General features: G+C 41.1%; 1 protein-coding gene across 2 annotated transcripts in view; it reads left to right on the top strand.

The window, feature by feature from the left end:
- COL4A6 (collagen type IV alpha 6 chain) overlaps window positions 1-24,160 on the top strand; it is a 907,271-nt gene that overhangs the window by 636,801 nt on the left and 246,310 nt on the right. For both annotated transcript variants that reach the window (XM_078688783.1, XM_078688784.1), the window contains 4 exons: window positions 4,700-4,883; window positions 6,554-6,607; window positions 18,534-18,605; window positions 21,006-21,113. In XM_078688783.1, coding sequence (XP_078544909.1) covers window positions 4,700-4,883; window positions 6,554-6,607; window positions 18,534-18,605; window positions 21,006-21,113 — 418 coding nt within the window. The remainder of the gene's footprint in view (window positions 1-4,699; window positions 4,884-6,553; window positions 6,608-18,533; window positions 18,606-21,005; window positions 21,114-24,160) is intronic.

Here is a 24,160-nt window from a genome sequence, read left to right as displayed (position 1 = left end):
ATTTGGAGGCTGGTTGCTTATCTTTTTGCAATTATAAACATCTGAGAGCTTTTTGGTTGAGAAGCTCCTGCAAAATTCTCACTTACTCATGTAGAAAGGTTTAGTAGAGTATATAGAATTCTGCTCTGAAAACCTGAATGAACAAACTAGATTTTATGGACCGCACAGCTACTCCGGGGAGTGTCCAGGTGCAAGTGGCAGAGCAGAAGCATAGTGCAGTGAACAGGTAGGTTTTAAGAGCTTTCTTAAAAGATGATTCATGATGAATTGCTCACAAAGTGTGCAGAAGTCAGTTCCATTCAATGCTGGCGAGAACCATAAAGGAATGGTCACCCATCCTGGCACAGCAAAACCTAGGCACAGTGATAAGCAGGGCAGAACAGGATCGAAGAGATCTGGAAAGGTTTGCCAAACTCCATTTTTCAGAGATGACACCTGTGATCTTAAATATATTTGGAAATATTTGTGGATTAGACCCACCTTAAACAGTCTGATTATCTGCTTCATTTGCATTTTGTTCCTCTGCCTCCATTCATGCCTGTCAAACGCATAGTTACCTGTGGAGTAATGTAGGGTTCGGCCCTCATCCCCTTTCTTTTTCTTATTCATGTCCACCCGCAAGGGAAGTTTGTGTGTTCCTTTGGTTTTATGCCCTTCTCGTAAGCCAATGACGCACAGAATTTGATGACATTTGATTAGTAGTCTTTGAACACACTCAGCAAGCTGGAGTAATACTCTAGCGGTATCCAGCAAATCATGGTAGACAACTGCCTGAAGCTGACTGGATAAAAGAGAGAGCTCCTTATTGATGGCAAGAATACATCTCACTGATTAGCTGGGACCTCCTCTCCCTTCTAAAAGCTATACACTTGGACATCTTCTTTGAGCAGGCTCTTTCCTTTGGTGGCCAGTTTCACGAGGTGTGGCCCCTGGCAGTCCTACAGTTGAGACCGTTCTGCAAAGTACTTTCTTTTTTGCTTGCATCACCGCATTTCATTGTGGTAAGGGTTAGAGTTCTGTTGAACTTGGATTATTGAAATGTCAGTCGTCGTTGCAACCTATCTCCAAACACTGCAGAACTTGGCTATGAAGCTTCTTTGTGGACTGTCACATATAGTAATGTTTTTCCGCCCACTGGCTGCATCATTGGCTCCCAGTGAAGTATTACATTCAGTTCAAAACCCTTTGTATTGTCCACTGTGCCTTCCACAAGATGGTCTCAACATTTCTATCCAAATTGCTGGACTTCTATGTCCCCCGCGAGGCCCATCAAATCTGGGCGTGGCTTTCCCCTAGAAGTTCTTTGCTTTTCTGAAGAGGCTTGAGGACCTACTTTTCGCCCCACCCTACCGCAGTTGTCTGTTTTATGGACTCCTGGGAACCAATGCCCGTTGGTATAAGTGCACAGTACAAATAACTAATTGTTATGGTCAGATATAATATTCGCCGTATTGTGAGACTGTAGCCATTGTTATAGTGCACAACCAATTGTGTTTTTCCAACAAGACTAGGGGTTAGGCTAGTAAATAAAATATTGCTATCTGGATGCGCACAATATTCATGTAAAAAATGTAGACACTTTTTGAATTTATTAGTTAGCACATGAAAAATGTGGATGATCATCAGCCTAGCTATGTTATTATGATGCTTTCAGGACATTTTGAAATTTTCATTTGCGTACATTTATGGTAAACTGCACATAAATACTCAATCATGACGTTCCTGCCACCCTCATCGAACATCCGTTGTTAAGTGCAACAGCATAGAGGAACCCCTTCTGGCCCATGTCCCAGTGTTTTCCATCTTTAAGCTTGTGTGCTCCACCTACCGTTAGTCATTCCTCTCCGCTTTACCAAGTGTACTACAATACACACTGTATTTTTTTTAATAACAATTAATATGCTCTTTTTGCTAGACAATTCCAAAAACAGGGGAGAGTATGCTAAAAGAGACAGGGTTATATTGTCAACAAGCAAAAGTTATTACCCTCTTGTGCTTAGTTCCATATAACATCCTTATTAGACAAATAAAAACACTTCTTTAAAAAAATGCAGTTTTAATATCTAAAGCAAATTTAAATTGTCTTTCTGTCTCGTTGTAGGAAAAAATATTTGTTTAAAACTCAATTAAAAAAACATTGTTTTAAGTTTTTAATTGAGTTTGCATAAACAATATTATTTGTTTTCTCTTTCTACTGCACCTCGGTCAGTTTTGGCAGTGTTACTGTGATCTACATCAGGCCTGTGTCACAAGTCTCTTTTTTTCTGGGTTCACACTTCCAGTATAAGAGGTGGACATTTTCTCAGTCCTGTGTTGCATTGCTTCAGCGGATGTGTGATAGTCGCAGATCCTTAGAATAATTAACTTTGTCCTTATGGAAACGTATATGTGCACAATGCCACATATATCTCTTTCTCCACTTGGAAAATGTTGGTTCTTTAGAACAAATCCCTTTATCTAAACTTCCACAATTTTAACTCTTTGACATTGCCGAGCCAAATGTGGGGGAATGGCGTAATCTGGAATGGAATGGAATAGAATATTTACTTGTATAGCGCAAATTGTCACCCTGCGGGTATCCTGGCACTTCGATCAAGAGGTCAACCAATCGACAGCTAACTTCCTGCATTTAAAGAGAAGAAGAAGAATCAGATCCTAGGGAAGAGCCATGTTTTAATGTTCTTCCTAAACTTAGGTAAAGAGTCCATTTGTCTGATATTCTGAGGAAGCTTGTTCCAGTGGAGAGCGGCGGTCACACTAAATGACCTTCCTCCCATCCTGGATCGTTTACACCTGGTAGTAACCAGCAGACTGGTGCCTGAAGAGCAGAGTTGTCTTTTGGGCTGGTAACAAGAGAATTTTTCTTGCAAGGGGATGGGGCCCGTGTCATGTATCGCTCTGTGAACCAGGCATAGCGCCTTAAACTGGACCCTTTCCATGACAGGGAGCCAGTGTAGTTCTCTCAAGGCTTGGGTAGATGAGGCGCTGCGCTGCCTATTCAGTGCTATTTTTGCTGCTGCAGACTGGACTCTCTGCAACCCCTGAAAGATATATTGTGGGGCTCCCAAATATAGGGAGTTGCAGTAGTCCAGTCTGTTAAGCACCATGCTTCTCACCACCACTGGACGCAGAATCTGGCACCTCTTTGTGTGGGTTTCCCTCTTCTTTATTTGCTTATAATTCCAGTGTGCAGAAAGAGGTCACCAAATCCAATGGGCTTCTTGGTAACGAGTTAGAAAGAAGAATGTGAATATGTTTGGTCTGTAGGTAAAAGCTTTGCCAATTTTACTCCTTTCTTTGCCTGGTATACGTGCCTGTTGCTGTGGGGACGCTCTTGGTAAGTGAGACTTAGGTGAACGGTTAGGCTTTAGTTTGTGCCAGAGAAGCGATGGTCAAATGCACTTGTGCTCGCCAAGGCTCAGGAACACAGACCTGCATGAACCTTTGCGTACAGGTGAACATTTTCACAAAAGACACACTTAGAAAATAATGGTTCCAGTGGAGTTGTCCTTTTCTGTACACCCCAGCTGTTTTGGGGTCCCCTTGTACCTCGCCCTCAACTGACAATCTGAATACTGCTTTACTCCTTTGCTTGTCGGGAATTCATCTACAACTGCTCTCAGGATGGGAAATAAAAACACTAATAAATGGGCCCATAAAGAGGCTTAACAAATGAGTTGTGTGCATTATTATATTGGGTTAGTGTATCAGGACAACACACCATCCCAGCTGTCTTTGGCAGTAAACTCAGAGATTTAAAAAAAGTATTTCTATATTCATGCTGTAAGTACTTTCAACTTAAGTACGTAACACAGAATTGCATGGCACAGTTCAAAGATATTCTTGCTGGACTCTGTTATATGACGGGATTCTATTAAAGTAAAGGATATGAAACTTTGAAAGTAAAAACGTTTAAAAGAAAATGTATGATTTTCTTTTGATGTTCCATAAGTACTTGTGCTGCAAAACCCCAACATATGTTTTTTTCTTGCTGGACAGTAGCAGGTGGCATACGGTTAACAGGAAACTCCATGTAACAGGTACACATCTTTTCCAGTGTTGGGGTTTTCCTTTACAAATTATATTTGGGTGTTTTAGTTAAATTGGTTCAAATGAGCAAAAGCAAAGGCTAAATCCCAAATACCATGATTTAAGAAATTAAAAGTGAGGCCTGAAATCTTGCTGTCCCAATGACATTGATCCGGCTGGTAATCCTGAGCTAGAAGGAAGCAGAATGGGTGAATTAAGGAAAAAAACCTCCAATAGCGAAAGAGAGCAAGTGTTTGAAAAACTTTCAAAAGTGATAAACCTACGCAAAAAATAAGAGAAGTAGAGTAGAGGTGAGGGGGCATGGAATATTGACAGGCAGTAGGACATTAGAGTATACATCCTACATAGGCAGTCTATGTAGAACTATATGCTTAGATAATAATGAACAAATAATCACATTTCTTTTAAAGCATGCACCCAAAATCTTAACCTTTAAGAACATCAAAGTGGAATCCCAGACTCAAGCACTAAATGGCAGCATTTGCACAGTTTATGAATCTAAAAATCCTTAAGGCTCAAAACAATAGCCACAGGTTAGTAACTAGCACCTTTCAAAGTATGTATCTGCTTGAAATCCAATTCTTTATGAAGTGTGTGATACCTGCTGCATGTTTCTTTACTATTTTTGTTACTGTCTTGCAATGCACAGGGTGATGGTGGATTTGGCTTTCCGGGTGATAGAGGATTTCCTGGATTGCCTGGTCAAAAGGGTCTCCGTGGTGACTTTGGCCCTCCAGGGTTTGGTTTCCCAGGTCCCATAGGAGTACGTGGACCTCCAGGAAGTCCAGGCCCACCTGGTCTTGAAGGGCAACCCGGAGTTAAAGGTCAAAGAGGTATGTCATGTTACTTTGTTGTACAGCAAGTTAGTCTTTTCAGGTTATCTGTTGTACCATAGTGTAGTGTAGGTCCCTAATGACATTACCAGATTGTGCTGCATCCTAATTGGTAACATAAAAACAAATGTACATAATCTATTTTTAAAAGTAGAATAGAATTACGTTATAGCTGTTTGCATCTTTGCATCATCCTCCTCTAGTTACTGATGCCTCAATGAAAATTAAAATAAAATTGGGTTGGCACGCATGTGCAAATGTATAGGGTGTATTGAACATTAAATCATTTGAATTCACTTTTACCATTATCCTTAAACATAGCTATTTGTATAGTATCATGCACGTTGCCCAACTTTGAAAGGAACTGAACTTCGAATTTAAATAAGTGTATTTACTGTAATTATTGACACAAACTGTATCTCATTTGTGGGATGGCCAGCCCCTGCTCTTGACTTTTCTCTGCTTCTTGCAATGTGTTTCTTGTTTAACATTTTCTTTCTAAAGCTAAGCTAAGATGTAAATCAAGTCCAGGCCCAAGATGTAAGGGTTTGTCCATCTGCATCAAATTGCTCCTCGTTCATTGGTTCCCTCCGAACAAGCCTTGACATCTGTCTTAGAGTTTAAGATGACTTTTGTCTAGCATGGCAGTCTATAGTAGACAGTCCCACTTTGTCTTATCATTACCATTAAATGACTTACTTTCTGCTTACACAGCAACACCACCATGAAGCAAGTCAACTTACTATCTCCAAAATAATTTGACTTTCCAGAGGCCACTCTGCTTGAGGAACTGTGTCTGAAACTGTTGCCTCAAAACATGTCACGCTCCCAAACATCGTTAAAAAAGCAGACAGGATGGGGATAGCAGTGGTCTCTCGGTGGAATGTTCCCTACATTTACTTAGATCTATATGAAAACCTGTGGAGCTGGACAGATTGGAGAGCAACCCTATAAAAGCAAAGGTTGGCACAGTTCAGATTATATATGCTGCTGCCACTCACTTTGTGCATCATTTGTGCTGAACTCAATCACTTATACATACAATATATTTACTAATTACTTTGGTGGGCAAAACTAATTTTGTTCACACCGTCACTAATCCCAGGATTTCAATTCCGAGCCCCCTTATCCAGGTTCACATCTGACGTGTTTGGTGATCCATTCCTTCCTCTAGATTCTGCAGTATATTTATTCAGTGGGTAGACTTAGAAAATATATGTCTGGGGCTTCGTGTTCTACTGTTAAGCAAAGCAATGTATATGTTACCTTTTTCTTTCTGCTTGTGCTCTTAATTTATTGTTATTTTCATGCCTGTCATAGTTGTAATTATGCAGCCAAATATATTCACAATGCTTCACATCTAGTCTGAAAAGGTAATATCACCCTTTTTTCACAAAACACGCAGTGCCATCTGTGTTAAAGAACCTCGATGTGATCCAATCTGACACCTCATTATCTGTGTTTCAGCTATTGGTTTCTCTATTCAGTAATCTTTTTTATCTGCTTATAGTCACATTATGCAGAAAGAGGCCCTCAAATCCAATGGCCCCCTTGGTAACAATTTAGGAAGAAGATTGTGAATATGTTTGGCCTGTAGATCAAAGCTCTGCCAATCTTGTAATCTTTCGACTTTTTTTTTAACCCTTTGCTCCTTTGCTTGCCTGGTATAGGTGCCTGTTGCTGCGGGGACACTCTTGGTAATGGAGACTTAGACACAGAGGGAGGTGAGAGGCTAGGCTTTAGTTGGTGTCAGTGAAACGATGGTGAGATGCACTTGTGCACTTGTGCTCGCCAAGGCTCAGGACCACAGACCTGCATGAACCTTTGTGATTTTCCCATCTCAGTGTGGATGCATCAATACATATGGCTATTGCACTGGTGTGACTATGGTCAATGTTAGTATCTTACCTGCTTTCCTAACAACACCAACCACAGATGCTGTCATAATTACTATGTGGTGACAAAACGTACAACCATGTCTTGCTTACAAAGCTTTGTTTTTGTAACTGGCTCAATGTTCAATTGATCTTGTCAAGCTTGCTAAATCCCAAGTCACATCACACTGCAATTACAGGCAATAAGTGCTCACTGGTTTTCTGCCACAACATTTAGAAGTATTGTGCTGCAAACATTTTGACTCCGGGCTATCAACTGCTTCTATATCACCAAGGTAAATATGTATAGTTGTGTATAGATTTATTTTAAATCCATACTTACAAACTTTAATTGCATATGTATATGTCATTGTTTTATTGAAGTGGAGTTAAGATTATGCTTACCCATATAAACTTACCTTGATGATATAGTGATAGTCGATATTCTGCAGTTATTTTTGTAGGATGACATTAAAAACTAGTTAATGTGGTAGAACACACATGAAATGTGATATTAGCTTTATGTTCACTGTACTCATTTAAAGCTATGCTGTGCACTGTGAAGGCATGTTGTAGGCTGCGCCATGTATTATGCACACACCACTCTATGTGTTGTAATTGTTGTCGACTGGCAGTGTAAATTGTATCAATTATAACATGATTAGTAATGTTAGATTAAAGTACCTGCTTTCTGAATTTCAGTAAAAGAAATAATATTTTAAGTGCTAATTAGTGTTTCTTTAAAACTGCATATTCCTGTCACCCTAGGTATCCACCTTATGGGTTTGTATTTGGGTATTTAAAAGAATTTACTGATTATTGTGCATTATATATATCTATATATATATATATATATATATATATATATATATATATATAGAGATATATATATAGATAGATATATATATATTCCAAGCTCTCTTCCCTGCCGAAGTGACGGGTCACTCGCGAGTGGGTGCAGTCTGCGGCGGCGGGGCCCCACAATCACATCACGCTCAATTTCCTCGAAAATTGTTTAGAAAATCAGCACTTGTAGACAAGATGGTAATGCCTTTCCTGGGTTTATTTTACAGTGTCAACAGACGCGTTTCAGCTACAAGCCTTCGTCAGTGTTGTTTACGCGCACCTGGCAGCCAAACATTATAAAGGGGTGTCATGTGACAGTATCTACAATAGAAGAGGGACTGAAACTGATCAGCTAGGGGTCGCGCCATATTGGAAAGTGCAGTGCTTTAATAGCGTGTGTGCACTTCCCTACTTTGCAAAGCATAAAGCCGTGTATCGGCTTGTCATCCCGGTATTAGGACTTACATATTCAACGATTGCCAATGTTACTTCACATCCATATCATTCAATGTTATTATATTGACATTTGATGTGTTCCTGCTCTGGACATTTTTATTTATTAAAAGGTTTTATTCCCCTGAGTTCGAGTGCCGGCTCTCTCATAATGGAGTTTTGAGAGGTATTTTGAAATATTTAGCGCTGACACTGACCTCCAGCAGCGATTTGGCAGCACGCCAGCATGTCGCAACCCTCTTTCTTCGGATATATATTTAGTTTCCAATTTTTAAGTGAAGAGTAGCTTCTTTATATGGAACACTCTACAACACCCCCAACAAGGTAAAAAGTGACAGCGTCTTTTGCCGTTTTTGCAGCAAGTGTTTAAGTATAGGATTAGCTAGTGCCATCCACGTAGAGAAAAAAATTATAAAAGTCTTTTACCACTCCAGGCACAGACATTAGAGTTGTGTAGTTTTAGAGTGTTGGTGGTGTTGGAGAGTGGTCTATATAAAGAAGCTGCTCTACACCTACAACTTGGGAACTTCTGATAGTTCCCTACTTCCTTTTTTGCATAATTTATAGAGCACTGTAAGCCTGACAGGGTATTGTTATATATTTATATATGTATATAGTGTACGTAAGAGATAACCATGTAATATGGTGCAATATTGCCTTTGAGGGGTTCTGGTCACATCTTAAACCATGGGTGCTAGTGATTTGTAAATGCCAACAGAATCTTGAGATGACAATGTAGAACCATATTATACATCTTTCCAGTTACGTATTTTTTTATATTGTTTGCGTTTGGAGTTGCTAGCTTGAAAACGTTGTTTTCTTCAAAGTATATTTAACAATGGACACTAACCGAGTTAGAATGTATTGGTTTATCTTTGATGAATAACTTGATAAAACAATGGACAACGGTGAGGGCAAAGGGATTAATGCGATTCTGTGTCTGCAGAGTTTAAAGCACAATTATGGATTTACTCCTTTTGCCACATAATTTGAGGATTTCACAAAAACATTTCTAGTGAAAATGGTTGAAAATAATGCTACCAGAGAATATACCACTCAATTTGCTTGTTTGCCGCTTAGTTTAGAAAACCATGCCGCCTAATTTGCTTTTCATTTCCCATATTTATAGCAGCCCATACAGTAGTAAAACTCCACAGAGTGGTTTTTGGGCTGTCATTATGATGTTGAAATCAGTATTTCACCGTCAACTGTGAAATATTTACTATATTTCATAGCTCAGTGTTTATACCACTGCATTTTGTGCACTAAGTGTAGCCGAACAAAACATGTAACAAAATATAGCTTTATTATTTTGATACTGTAACTCTTAGCAGCTCTTGGTATCAGTTACTAAGATGTAGCAAGGGTTAAACTATGAAGAGATACTGCAGTATATACAGCACATCAAAACACACATAAACATGTCTTGAATACCCTTTTGTGGGTGAAAGACCGCAAAGGTGACAAAAGACGAGCTATGGAAAATCCATGCGGGTGTAACTAATAGGAGACAAAATGATCCCAGTGCCGATCCTAATTGATTGACAACCTAACATAGAGGTAGTTGGGCTTTTGAGCTGGCCTTATTTGGAAATCTGGTTCAAAGTCCACATCCAAGGAATTTACTGGTTCAAATAATCAAGGGTGGCTCGCGGAGTCCTAGTCAGCTGCCCAAACCTGGCAGAGAGCACAGGGCTTTGTTAAAGATTAAACAGAGGACCTAGATCTAAAGTCTGAGACCAGAGGAGAAATGAAGCATCCTGCTTGTAGCAATAACAAGGTAGTGAAATTTGCCTTACTAGTTGAAACACAAAATGTATTCTTTAGTGGCCCCAAAGAGCCAGAGAAAAAAGGGATTGAGAACCTGTTTTGAAATGTAATAGGGAAACCTGTCATGACTGGAAAACCCACAGGAGACTTGTTTGGATTTGAAGAAGAATGAACAGAAAAAAGGGGAAAACACGTAACTGGACTAAATTGATAAGAGATGGAAACAGTAAGACTTTCTGCAAACAAGAATTAGCTCATTTAAACACAGATCTTCAAAGCGAAAAGGTAGTCAAAAACTTGTAGGCAGTAGGTTGAAAAATAAAAATAGCTGTGTGGCTCTGCTGACTGAGCAAATGTTCAAGTCTCATGGTGCATGTTCTCAGAAGATGTGTTTTTTTTCTTTTATATTTCTGACACCACTCATAAAGTGGTCACTTCAAATTACTCCTTCCAAGCCCTATGCTTTGTTCTACAGGGGAAAGATGGTACACCAGACTAATTGTATGTTCTTTAGCAAATGACTTGGAATGCCAAATCAACCAGACGATGATTGACAGTAAACTAATGGTATTTAGAAAGGAAAATATGCACCATCCCTTAGCAATCATATGATTTTGTGATCTTCCCATATGAAGGAAGTTGAACATATGTAAGTCTTAGCTGATGTACTCATTTGTGTGCACTTAGTACTAAGCGTTTACCTTAACTCACTTTTACATATCACTACTCTGGCATCACGGTTGCGATACTGCTGGTCAGTTGTTGGTAGGCAATTGAGAAGTGAACACGCATTTGCAACATCGTTTTTGTAACACAGTGGCATTAATTCAGTTTCCCACTCATCCATGAGGTGAAAACATTTGTTCGAGGCATATGAGCTGCAGATCTCACACTGTGCATTAGATCGCCACCTGGTGTTGGGCTCGGATAATTGCATGTTGTTGTCGTCTTGGAAGAAGTCTTTGTAGTCACGAGATAGGTGACTCCTCCCTTGGACGATAGTGCGCATGGGCATCGACTCCATCCTTAGATAGTTGTTTTACATCACTGGGTTCGGATTAAACCTTTCCGCTCCGGTACGAAATCTACTTTTCAAGTACTTCGACACGTAAAATTTTTCTTCGAACTTCACCAAACAACTTTCAATACCGATAAACATCAACTCGACTTCCATCAGCTCGATTCCGGTCGTCGACACGGGCCGTTGGGCCTACCCATGCCGTGAGGCCTACACCTCATGGAAAGGACGCCATTCAAAAGATGCCCCGAGCGTGGAGCAAAATTTCCACACAGTGACCATCACAAGGTCTGTAACCTGTGGTTATCGCCAGAACACGACGAATCCAGCTGCACATCCTGTGCATCCTTTCGATCGAAAAAGACCATTCGAGATCGGAGGGCCCGTCGATGCGATATGCAGAGATCAGCTCCGGAACCGGTGGATATCTTCGATGAAGGTCCATGCGTCCCAGAAGAAGATTCCGATGATCTCCAGATCGTATCCGAGGCAGATGACTCCATACCTTCGGGTCAAAGCGTGAGTACCACTGCCCCTAGCCCAGCCCAAACACCAAAATCGAAGGCAAAGGTCAACATTCCGCCTGCGGGGCCCAGTCGAGACCGAAAAAATACTTCGAAAGCCCCGCCATCGAGCCCGGCTCCGAAGAAAATAATGAAGCCTTCCGGTAGCTTTATACCGAGCAAACCGCATGTGCCAATACCACCTGCTCCCCCGGCATCGAAACAAAAAGAAGTCCCAGTTCCGAAAGACACTCTGAAACCGTCGACTCCGAGAGACAAAGCGGCTCCGAAAACAACAAAGAATGTTTCCGATGCCCGAAAACAGCTTCCACTCCGAAGCCGATACCCTCGATACCGAAACTGACACAGCCTGCTTCCGATGCTTCCAAGTACACGAAACAGGCTTCGGCTCCAAAGACAATATCTTCAGTGCCGAAATCTACGCCAAAGGACTCAACATCAGCTCCTACGGCTAAAGACCAGCAACGAACAGGTTCAGAACCGAAAAAATCGGCGCCGAAGGCTGTGCCTCAAGAAGGAGCTTTTCCACCCAGATCCTTTACAAAAAAGGATCTACATTGATCCAGAAACAGGACATGTTTCCACTACTCCACACAGGAAGAGGAAGTCAGATACAGCACCTACACCTCCAGTGCCTGTCAAGAAGAAGGACTCTGCCACATCTCCTATGCACCCTTCTTCTCCTGTATCTCCTTCTCCTCCTCTTCCTTTAAACATTTCACCTCAAAATTCTCCTCCTCATTCTCCCCCACATACACCTCCTCAGGATGTTGATGTTAATGAGTATAGCATGGGGGAGGGAGAGACCCAGGTGACCCTTTTCCCTACCCAACAGGTTCACCAGACTGGGAGTATCCAAACCCACAGGATGTACCAGATATTCCTGACCCACATCTATATCCATCTAAACGTTCTCCTCCAGAAGACAATATTGGGTTTGGACACTTAATTAATAGGGCTGCCATCTATCACAATGTCACCGTGCATTCAGATGAGGCCGAGGAAGATTTTTTATTAGACACTTTTGAACACTCTCAAAAATCTGTGCAAATACTGCCAATGATTAAAGTAGTCATTAAGCATGCACCAGAAGTGTTTAACGATCCTGTACGAGCTAGATTCATAAACCCAAGGATAGAGAAAAAGTACAGAGCGACTCCTGGGGACTCTGCTACATTAAAGTACAGCTACCCTTAGACTTCCTAGTAGTTTCAAACGCTAGGAAAAGAGCAAATTCCCAAACATCAGGTGAAGCACCACCTCCTGATAAAGAATCAAAGATCATAGACGCTTCAGGGAAAAGAATAGCTGCCCAAGCTAGCAATACATGGCGCACTGCTAACAAACAGGCCCTCCTCGCAAGATACAACAGGGCTCACTATGATCAGTTAGAGAATCTCTTACAACATCTACATGACCAATATAAGGCACAAGAAAATGACCTCATACAAGAGGGTAAGCTTATATCAAATGCCTCCATTAAATGCTCACTTGATGTAGCTCACACTGCATCCAGAGCAATAAACACCAGTGTCCTCCTTAGACATCACGCGTGGCTACGCATTTCAGGATTTAAGCAAGAAGTGCAAACTACTATCTTAAATCAACCATTCAACCAACAACAATTGTTTGGTCCAGAGGTAGAAACAGCACTTGAAAAAATGAAGAAAGACACTGACACAGCCAAGTCTATGGGAGCTCTGCAGTCCACCCAGGCACGAGGCTCCTTTCGTCGCTCCTTCTACAGAGGGGGCTCCAAACAAGCTGGAGCAGGCAATTCAGCTTCCTTTAAAACAAATACACAAACATCCTCCAATAGAGGATACTTTAGAGGAGGCTACAGAGGCAACAACAACAAGGGAAGAGGTCGAGGAAATAACAATAATCAAACCTCTCCCAACACAAAACAGTGACTTCCCTCTGCTTCCCCAATAGCATTCCACTCCTGTAGGGGGCAGACTAACACAGTTCCTACCTGTCTGGAATTCCATCACAACAGACAAGTGGGTAAGACAAATTATCCAGTATGGTTACTGCCTTGAGCTTACGGCTACCCCTCCACATATACCACCCAGACAGCGTCCAATGTCCACAGAACATCCAACGCTGCTCCAACAAGAGGTTCTCTCATTACTGCAAAAAGATGTAATAGAGCTAGTTCTGTTGCAACATCAAGGAACAGGGGTTTACTCACTCTATTTCCTAATATCCAAAAAGGACGGAACACTAAGACCAATTCAAGTGCTCCCATTGTTGCAACAAGGCGATTTCCTAACCACACTAGACCTCAAGGACGCCTACTTCCACATTCCCATATATCCTTCTCACAGGAAGTATCTCAGATTTGTACTAGAAGGACAACACTATCAGTTCAAAGTCCTTCTATTCGGGGTCACAACTGCACCACGAGTGTTTACAAAGTGCCTAGCAGTAGTAGCAGCACATCTCAGAAGACAACATATCCACGTCTTCCCATACTTAGACGATTGGCTCATAAAAGCCAAGTCATTCAATCCAGTTTGTCCAACTCACATCTCAAACAATTCAAACACTGCACGACTTGGGGTTTTCAATCAACTACACCAAGTCACATCTCCAGCCCTCTCATGTACATCAATACCTAGGGGCTACCATAAACACTGATACAGCTCTAGCTTATCCCAGTCCAGCCAGGATACAGAGCATTCAAGCCTTAGTCACAAAGTTTCAAAACCAACACTCTCTCCCAGCCAGAGTGCTCATGCAACTAATAGACATGGCATCAATGCGCCCATTGCAGGAATGTCTAGCACATCAGTGGAATCAGGCTCAAGGACAACTTACAGACCTAGTGTTGGTGGACAGCCGCACACATCGCTCTCTGCAGTGGTGGGACACCAAAAACTTGTCCAGAGGGCGTCCGTTCCTGGAACCTGTGCCACAGATAGTACTGACAACAGACGCATCCCTCACAGGATGGTGAGCCCATCTGCTCCACCATATAACTCAGGGAAAATGGACCGCTCAACAAAAGGTGCTTCACATCAATCACCTAGAGCTGCTAGCAATATTCCTAGCACTAAAATCCTTCCAAGTACAAGTACAGAACAAAGTGGTCTTGATCCGGACGGACAACATGACAGCCATGTACTATATTCAAAAACAAGGAGGCACACATTCCCTGCAACTGTCCCAGCACGCACAGAACATTTGGAGATGGGCCATTCCACAAAATATATATCTGCTTGCAGAACACCTTCCAGGACTTCACAATCAGATAGCAGATCTGTTAAGTCGACAGACGCAACAGATTCACGAATGGGAACTACATCTGCAAGTTCTTTTACCATTCTTTCACAAGTGGGGTCATCCAGACATAGGGCCACATGCATGAACACATTTTCCCATAGACACAGAATGGACAAAACCCTTTGATGCATCTGGCCCATAGATCTGTTTGCCAGACACGAAACGCAAAATGCCCAACCTGCGCCGCCAGGTTTCCACAACTGCTGTCCAAGGGCAAAGCGATATGGATGAACTGGTCAGGCAGATTTACGTACGCTTTTCCGCCAATCCCACTAATACCACTAGTAGTACGCAAGCTGAGACAACAATCTCTCAAATTGATCTTGGTAGCTCCCACATGGGCACGCCAACCATGGTTCACCACACTGCTAGAACTCTCTCTAGTTCCACACCAAAGACTGTCTCTGACACCATCCATGCTAACGCAGAACCATGGAGACATCAGACATCCAGATCCAAGTCAATTGAATCTGGCAATCTGGCTCCTGAAGTATTAGTTTGGTTACCTTAACCTGCCACCAGACTGTATGAATATCATTAAAGAAGCCAGAAGACCTACTACTAGAGCTTGCTATGCTGCAAAATGGAAGAGATTTGCCATTTACTGCACTAATAATCAAATTGATCCTCTAGATGCTTCCATCCAGAATATCATCTGTTACCTTCTCCATTTACAAAGATGTAATCTAGCATATTCATCTATACGTTTACATCTTGCAGCAATTGCAACATATCTACAAAATAGACAACATATCTCGTTATTTAAAGTCCTGCAATCAAAGCTTTTATGGAAGGATTAAAAAGAATCATTCCTCCTAGGTTACCACCCTCTCCAGTGTGGAACCTAAACATTGTTCTTACCAGGCTCATGGGGCTCCCCTTTGAACCTTTATATAAGTGTGAACTGCAATTCCTTACATGGAAAACAGCTTTCCTTATTGCTATTAGCTCTCTTAGGAGAGTTAGTGAGATTCAAGCTTTCAATATTCAAGAACCATTTTTACAATTACACCACAACAAGGTGGTTGTACGGACTAATCCCAAATTCCTACCTAAAGTAATTACTCCTTTTCATCTAAATCAATCAGTAGAGTTGCCAGTGTTTTTTCAAAACCCAGACTCTGTAGCAGAAAGAGCTCTACACACACTAGATGTAAAAAGAGCTCTTCTCTATTACATTGATAGGACCAAATCCTTTCGTAAAACAAAGCAACTGTTTGTAGCTTTCTCTCCACCACATAAAGGCAACCCCATCTCTAAATCTGGAATTGCTAGGTGGATTGTAAAATGTATACAAATATGCTATCACAAAGCAAAACGTACATTAACAGTTCCTCCTAGAGCGCACTCCACATGCGAACTAGGAGCTTTCTTAGGGAACATTCCCCTAGAAGACATCTACAAGGCAGCAAAATGGTCTACAACTCACACCTTCACTAAACACTACTGTGTTGATGTGCAAGCCAAGCAGCAAGCTGCAGTAGGCCAAGCTGTCCTCAAAACTCTCTTATAACTCTCTCAATAGATACAAGTGACCACCGCTAGGGGAGACACTGCTGTACAATCGATGCACAGTGTGAGATCTGCAGCTCATATGCCTCGAACGGAAAATGCTACTTACCAGTATGCATCTGTTCTTGGCATGTAGAGCTGCAGAGTGTCACACGCCCACCCTACTCCCCGGGGCCTCTATCTGTTCCAGTTCTATCTTAATTCGATACACACACATGGACATCCCTTTTTCTATTTCTACTAACTCCATCATTTCCCATCATGGCGGAAAACAGTCTAAGGATGGAGTTGATGCCCATGCGCACTATCGTCCAAGGGAGGAGTCACCTATCTCGTGACTACAAAGAAAGACTTCTTCCAAGATGACAACAACATGCAATCATCCGAGCCCAACACCAGGTTGCGATCTGTACTGGGAAATGCAGGTGGTCAAATACATTTTTGGGTTTCATTTGCCTGCAAACTATTAGTCAAGAAAGTGTTGTCACGTTTTTATTTTATTTCACCTGGGTTTTTAACCATGAATCATGTCAATCAGGAATTTCTGAAAAAGTAAGAAACACTGATGATGTAAAGCTAATTATCTAAAGACTTACAAGCATAGCTTTCAATCCAGTGCCATTTTAGAGTTTCAATATTTCCTTGATTCATTGAGTGAAGAAGTTACGTAACTTGTGCCTAAATTAAAATGTAAATATTTGGTAGAAGAAAAGCATATCCATCACTGTGTTTTAGTAGTATTATGACATTGGCTTCCAAAAACAATTGAACTGTCCAAGGGGTGCTTTTATCTCAGGTATGGTGGAACCTCTGTCCTAGCCAGTGCCTGTGACATGAATGCTTTGCCTCTAGTCGTTACATTTAAACTCTTGTGGGTAAAATACTACAACCATTTCTGTCTCATTCATCAGGTAATGTTGATGAAAGACACATTTGTTTGGGTATGGGTATTCTTTGAGCTGCAATTGGTAAGTGGCCTTTAGTGTTTACATGAGTTGAAGAGAGAAGTGCACACTATCTGTTTACCAAGCTCACCAACCTGGCCAGATTACTGTGTGTACTATTTAATTTCTTCAGTACAAGGGGGCACCCAGTACAGGAAATGCAAATGCTATGTTTTGCATAATGATGAATGGAATAGTTCACAGCAATGGCTATCTGCTTATGAGATCTCACAGATAAAGTTAATCTGCTCATAATGATATGACATTGCCTAGATTAGCTTGCCAAGCAGGCTAGTAGATTCTCTAGCCCAAAAATGGGGCGTGTCATCAAAGAGGATCTGAATCCACACATGATAAAGGCAGGCGCTGACAGCTCTGAATGAGAGATGGATTATCCAAGTCCTTAGTCCCTTTTCCTCATGGGATGAGTAAAGTGATGTAGGTATTCTTGACTTAACCTACCATAAACCGTTCATTGGTTGAAAACCAACATTACGACTTCTTTATGCATATTGATGTCTAAGGCCAAAAGAGGAACTTTTTGAAGACTTACATATGATCCAAGCTGCTCATTTTTTGGATAGCGCAAACATTGTGACTTCTTTGTGCACCACAATACTTATAGTTAAGAAGAACTGTTTGCTTACTTTTATATGATCCTCAGAGCCTTTGTGGAGGACTTCACACCTTCTCAGGAACCCACATTTCTCTGATTCGAGCCAATGCCATGTGTGCTGCTTGCTATGGTCGTGCAAGGTCCTTTAAAGCTACTCTTACTCTCTACCCTTTTGATTTGAAGCTTAATATGTGTATACTTTAAGCCAAGGCACATGGGGGCAAATTACAAGTTGTAGTTGGGTCACCCGTAAAGTAAACCAGTGGCTGTTACCTAACAGTTGATATTAGAGGCAGGTTCTTCAGAACATTTACGTCATCACTTGGAGTTTTTCTCACAGAAAGTAAAGCACAAGAGACCTGATGGACCCCAACTTGTTTGCTAAGGAATGCAAATGAAGATAAGTAAGGGAAGAGTTCATGTCTTTTTGGTAAAAGTTAAAACTTTACAAATCCCTACATACAGTTTGCTTTCAGTTTTAATATTAAAACATACACTACATGGAAGTATTAAAACTACTCATGGTCGTTTAGGAGCATAAGCAGTAAACTGGCTTCAAATGCACGATAGTGTTTTCTTCTTGACACTGAGCCATAGTTGATCCTGTGACTGGATTTCCCAGTTTTGGACCTGACACAGTCTTGTGAAAATCACTTTTAGAACAAATTTCTATATCATGGCTTAAAACCATTTTGTATTTGGTTGTACCAATACCTTCTTCTACGATTGTTGGATTTACTATTCATGGATACCGGAGTGAAAGGATGAATTACAAGCATATGCTAACTTACTGCTTTCTATGTAGGTTTCACGTTGCCATGCGTTATTGCTGGAGAACCTGGCTTGCCTGGATCACCAGGTGTCCCGGGATCACCAGGTATGCCAATGTGTCAATAGCTGTTATGTCTTCCCATTTACAGTGTTTTGTTTTGCATTTATGGGCATCATATTGTTAATCTTGTTTATTTATCGTTGGGCTACTACTTTCTATGATACTGCATACCACTCCTTCAATGAGTGATTTTAAAAATGTAAGATTTTAGTGTTTATGGTGTGTTATAATCTGTATGGTAAAATTAATAAAACCTTCAGATTGCTCCAGAAAATAGCAAGTAGTTACACAGCAAACCGTGTATTTAACAACTCAATATGCAAAATATATCATATAAAAATATCAGTTAATGAACACAGAAATATTTAAATGTCATGCACCCCAGACAAACGAAAACCCTAAATTGCTGCACTAATAGTTGACACAGTGTTTCTCAATCGGCAATTATATGGTACAAAGTTATAGGTAAAAAAAATGATGTCCAAAAAAATTAACTTGAGAAAGTTTCTTTTTGAATAAAATGGCAGTAAAAAAATGGCAAAGGTTTTTCATCAGTTTCCCTTTGGCAGGGAGATTTTTCCACAGGGGCGCCATCCCTGTTTCAAAGCGTGTACTGAATCTTAGTAGTGTTTTGCAGGTGAGTCTTATTAAGTCAGTTATGTCTTGGGATTTCTGCGAAAGTAAGAAAGCAGACTGAAGAAAAATAAATCGCTTCTTTGTTAAAGAAAGAGAAGGTCCAGCCACAGTGTGCCAGCTGTAGCAGTTCCGAACAGCCACTGTCTTCCCTGCTCGCCAAATCTAACATAAACAATTCCACATTCTAGTAGAACACACCATACCAAATAGCATGGGCAGAAATATGAAAAAAAACATACAAGAATTAAGAAACGTCCTAACAGTACCTCAGTATGGTTCTTCTTGAACTTTTGTCTTACACATTTACTTACAATGTTCTTGTACCTTAGGAAGTTTTTTTGATAGATCCATATCTGTGAGAACATTGTTTCACCACATTTTGAACTGTGCTGCTTATACAATACTTAATTAAGAATATTCTTCACTCTGTTCATGGCTTGATCATCTTAAACTGATGGTGAACAGGGACCACTAAATTGCAGGAGGGCTCACACTTTTTTTCAATGACTTCGAAACTATAAATAAACATATATAGCCCCATTCCTAATACATTTAAGTGCACTTAGCTCGTCACACAGTCAATCAATGCTCCAAGTATTCCATCTGTTTCTTAAAAATATAAGGGAGCACAGTGATCATATGAACAAATCGTGGATGTATTAATTAGAGAAAAGATTCTTGAACATTTACGGATTTATTCATTTTAAAATTTGGGGTATGGAATAGTCAGAGTCTTCAAAACAAATTGCTTGAGAAAATGTTTATTTTACTACAAACACTAGGGCACTATGAGATGAGGCAATGCAATTTGTTTAGATGTACTTTTAAGATAGATAATTTAATTTTAATAAATATATTCTCTTTTTCTTGTGTAAAGGAAATATAACTGTTTGATGACATTGTACATCCAGTGACTAAAAGTGGATTCAAAGTCTGTCTTACATACAGTTGACATCATCATATAACATTTTAATTTTGATCCTTTTTGCATTACATAGACATCTCCATGTTGTGTCGACTTGTTTCAATAAATAGATAATTTGTCAAGTCTCATCTATATGATCTGTCATCAAATGTATGAACACGTATTGGAGGCACCTAAATAATGAGTGAAACATTAAAACGTTTTCCACATTTATTTAGATAAAAATTTGTTAGGGAAGTACAGCTGCCTTAAATAACCAGCTAATGTACGTATATACTGTACATTAGAAGCATACAGATTGTTAAGCTGTACTAAATTTGTTGGACCAGAAATGTTAGTCAGTTTCATATGGAGCTATTTGCATTTTATGTTTCTCACAAGGGAACATCATGCAGCCATAGTAGGAGTATGAATAATACATAATAATAATAATAGTATAAGTAAAAAATAATAGCATTGATATGATCATAAATGTATCTGCATGCATGTCTTTATTTCCATTAGACACCCCAATAAAAATGGAAAAGTTCCATAAGAATACAGACACACTTGTATAGGAATTTAAAGGAAAAGTCTACATAATATCCATAGTATTGACAGGGTGGTTTCCTATAGCAGTGCTATTGGCCAAAGTTTGTTCAGAGGACTTTAATGCAGTGTGAAACTGTCCATAGAGGTACTAGTAATGAGCTGTACAGCTTCAGTGGAGGCTGGAGACTGTAATGCAGTTTAGAAGCATTGTAAGCATATTTAGCAGACCAGGAGAATAACATGAAAGCAGACAATTCCACTGCACGAAATACAGTTGATTGATAATCAACTGTAGTCCATGTGAATTATTAAAAAGTCACCTTGACTGAACTTGTGTCTTTACTTTCCTTCAGGCCCGAAGGGTAGCAAAGGTTTTCCAGGCATTCCAGGCCTACCAGGATTTGGCGGATCCAAAGGACAGCCAGGAGATCCAGGTCTTCTCGGAATACCAGGGCCTCCAGGTTAGTATGAAGATCACCACCAAGTGATAAGTTGTTGTAGATATTTCTATCAATCATCCCCTAATTTTCAGAATGAAAGTATACAGTTCTGGGTCTAAATGTAAAATATCGATTCCACCTTTGATTTTTGGTTTTCCAACTCTGCAACAATGTCTGCACTAATATTTGAAAGGTGATCCTAAGAATTGTCTTCCAAACACCCCTCTTTATCTCTATGTTATTGCTTGTTTTATGTTATAGTTTAATAAACATGTTTTAATTGAAGTAATTACCAAGTTGAAAAAATATAAGATTGGAAGTGTCTAGCTGCAAACACAGTGGCCACTGTTATGTAGTCAACTATTATCATACCAGCCTCTTACTGGGAGCGAGCTGGCTCTAGGGATTTAACAGGCCTTTAGCCATCGACATACAGATCCTCAAGGAAGCCCTGAGGGACAGGTGCAGCTGGTTAGAGTGGTTGGACTAGGACCAACAATACTCCTGTGACCTCAGGTATATCAGTTGGTGAAAGATTGGGCTGAGCATGAAATGCTCCCCAAGTTGGCAGTTGCCTTAACCAAACCCTGCTGTGACCCAGACCACTTAGTGATGACAAAACCAGAACACTAATAAAGCAATGTTAAAACATTAAAGAACTTTGTTAATGCCCACTCACCCGCAAGCAGGACACAGACGAAGACGGTGGCGAGTCTATGACTGGTATGACTGGGAGCTAGCTTCTAGCTTAGGGTCAGAAGGAGATGATGACAGTTTCTGATTTCCTTAGAAAGGAGCTAAAGAAAGCACAGAAATCCTCTGCAATGGTGGAATAATGTTGGTAGTGGAACAAAAAGTGGTGGGCCTCAACTCAGCAGTAAAGGCGGGCAAGCTGGTATTCTGGAAATAGAAAGATGTTAAAAGCAATTGGAAAAGGAGATTTGCTGTGTCGTGGAGTGCCAGAAGAGTAATGAGTAGCTCTGGTCATGCTTGATTGCGAGATGGTGGTGATGGGAAACATGCGCCTAACAGTGAACATCAAGATGAAGAGTTTTTTGCCCAGTTATAGAGATGCCATTCACAGGAGTGATGTATTGTTTTGAATGGCGTCTTTCATCCCTCTATCTTTCTAGGCAAGATAAAGATGAGAAAAGGGCATATAAGATGCAGTTAAGGTCTGTGTTTTCTACATTGGCTGCTGAAGACCAGCATCATAGTGCTTAAACACCTCGGTTACAGTGTCCCTATAGTTATGAAACTGGTGGAACTAAAACACACTCTACTTATGCTAATATTTCCAGGCTTTGGTGCTAGGTAGATGCAACTATAAATCTATCATGACCTTGGCAACAGTGCCTACTCTCTGCAACTCTGTATGACTGGATCCAGAAACTTTCAGAGTTGTTCTCCTGCATGTTGCCAGTTGGCGTTGTGCAAATCTGTGCCAATGTAGTTTTGCTCCAGCAGTGACGAGTGAAGCAGTACATAAGCACGAGTGAAGCAGTACATAAGCACCCTGCATGTTGAAGTCAGTTAATTTCTGTCCACGCCTTCAGTTGCAGATCTGGAGCTTCTCCATGGTCTTTGACCATTCTATTTCAAACAAAATTTCTCCAGTGTGCAAGGGAAATGTCACCTTTTCATATAACAGGGTACCTTGCAGCTGAGTGCTTTAAAGATAGCAGAAGCAGACCAGTAGTTTATTTCTGCCCCAAGAAAGTAATGTCACCAGCTTCGCTACGTTAGAGATCCCAGTTTGTTAGTGCCAATCCCCTCCTCTACCACATCAGTCTTTTGAGCCCATTCATGACAGAGGTTTTCAGTTCCTAGAGACCATGAGGACAGCAGGGACAAGGTTGTTGTTGCAGTAACCTCCAGTGTGTGTCATGTCATGTTTTCACTTTTTAGAGCACCTTGTCACATAGCTTGCAGTGGCAGTCTGTATGAGGTTGGGGCTGGGTCCCTTAGAGTGGTACAAAAGGGGGTGGTGATGGACGGAGCATCTGAATCAATCAAACACTCACACCCAGTCAAAAGATCTGGGTTTAATCCATCACCGTTCTTTAGCCCACTCTGCCACCCCAGTTCAGACATGGCTATATGCAAATCAGTCTGACCCTGTGCCTCATGGGAACAGTCCAGCCCGAACTGCCAAACCATGTCTTCCCTGGACAGGAAACAAGCTTCCGAGGACCGGTTTCTGGCATTCCAGCCGTCTTCAGCCCGGCTTGCTTGAATCCAGTGGCAAAGTGAGCAAGGGACTCACGTCTGAGCATACCCTGCCACACTTATGGCGGCCAAAAGCGGTACAAAAGGGGGTGGTGATGGACGGAGCATCTGAATCAATCAAACACTCACACCCAGTCAAAAGATCTGGGTTTAATCCATCACTGTTCTTTAGCCCACTCTGCCACCCCAGTTCAGACATGGCTATATGCAAATCAGTCTGACCCTTTGCCTCATGGGAACAGTCCAGCCCGAACTGCCAAGCCATGTCTTCCCTGGACCGGAAACAAGCTTCCGAGGACCGGTTTCTGGCATTCCAGCCGTCCTCAGCCCGGCTTGCTTGAATCCAGTGGCAAAGTGAGCAAGGGACTCACGTCTGAGCATACCCTGCCACACTTATGGCGGCCTAAAGCGGTACAAAAGGGGGGGGTGGATGGATTAAAACCAGATCTTTTGACTGGGTGTGAGTGTTTGATTGATTCAGATGCTCCGTCCATCACCACCCCCTTTTGTACCGGGTCCCTTAGAGTGACATACGATATGCGGCAGGTCTTAGCCCTCTCTATTACCTATTCCCCAGGTCCTGATGAAGACCCTAGGCTAAAGACACAATAACCCAATCATATTAAGAGGGTCGAAACGTCAACTGTCATTTTTGTGGTTCACGTACTGACAACAGAAATTGATTTCCTGTGTCACAAGGATACTATGTTTCTTGCATAAATAAGCCTTCAAGAGGCTGGATAGGTCACTATTAATCTGTGATGTATATATGGCACATTGCCTTTCTTCTTCTATAACCCTCACAATTGCACAACCTTTTTGAGCACTTTTTTCCTTCC

The sequence above is a fragment of the Lissotriton helveticus genome, chromosome 4_1, assembly GCF_964261635.1.
Source record: "Lissotriton helveticus chromosome 4_1, aLisHel1.1, whole genome shotgun sequence".
Lineage (NCBI taxonomy): Eukaryota > Metazoa > Chordata > Amphibia > Caudata > Salamandridae > Lissotriton > Lissotriton helveticus.
Note: the sequence above shows the minus strand (reverse complement) of the source record. Positions and strands in the feature narration are given on the sequence as shown.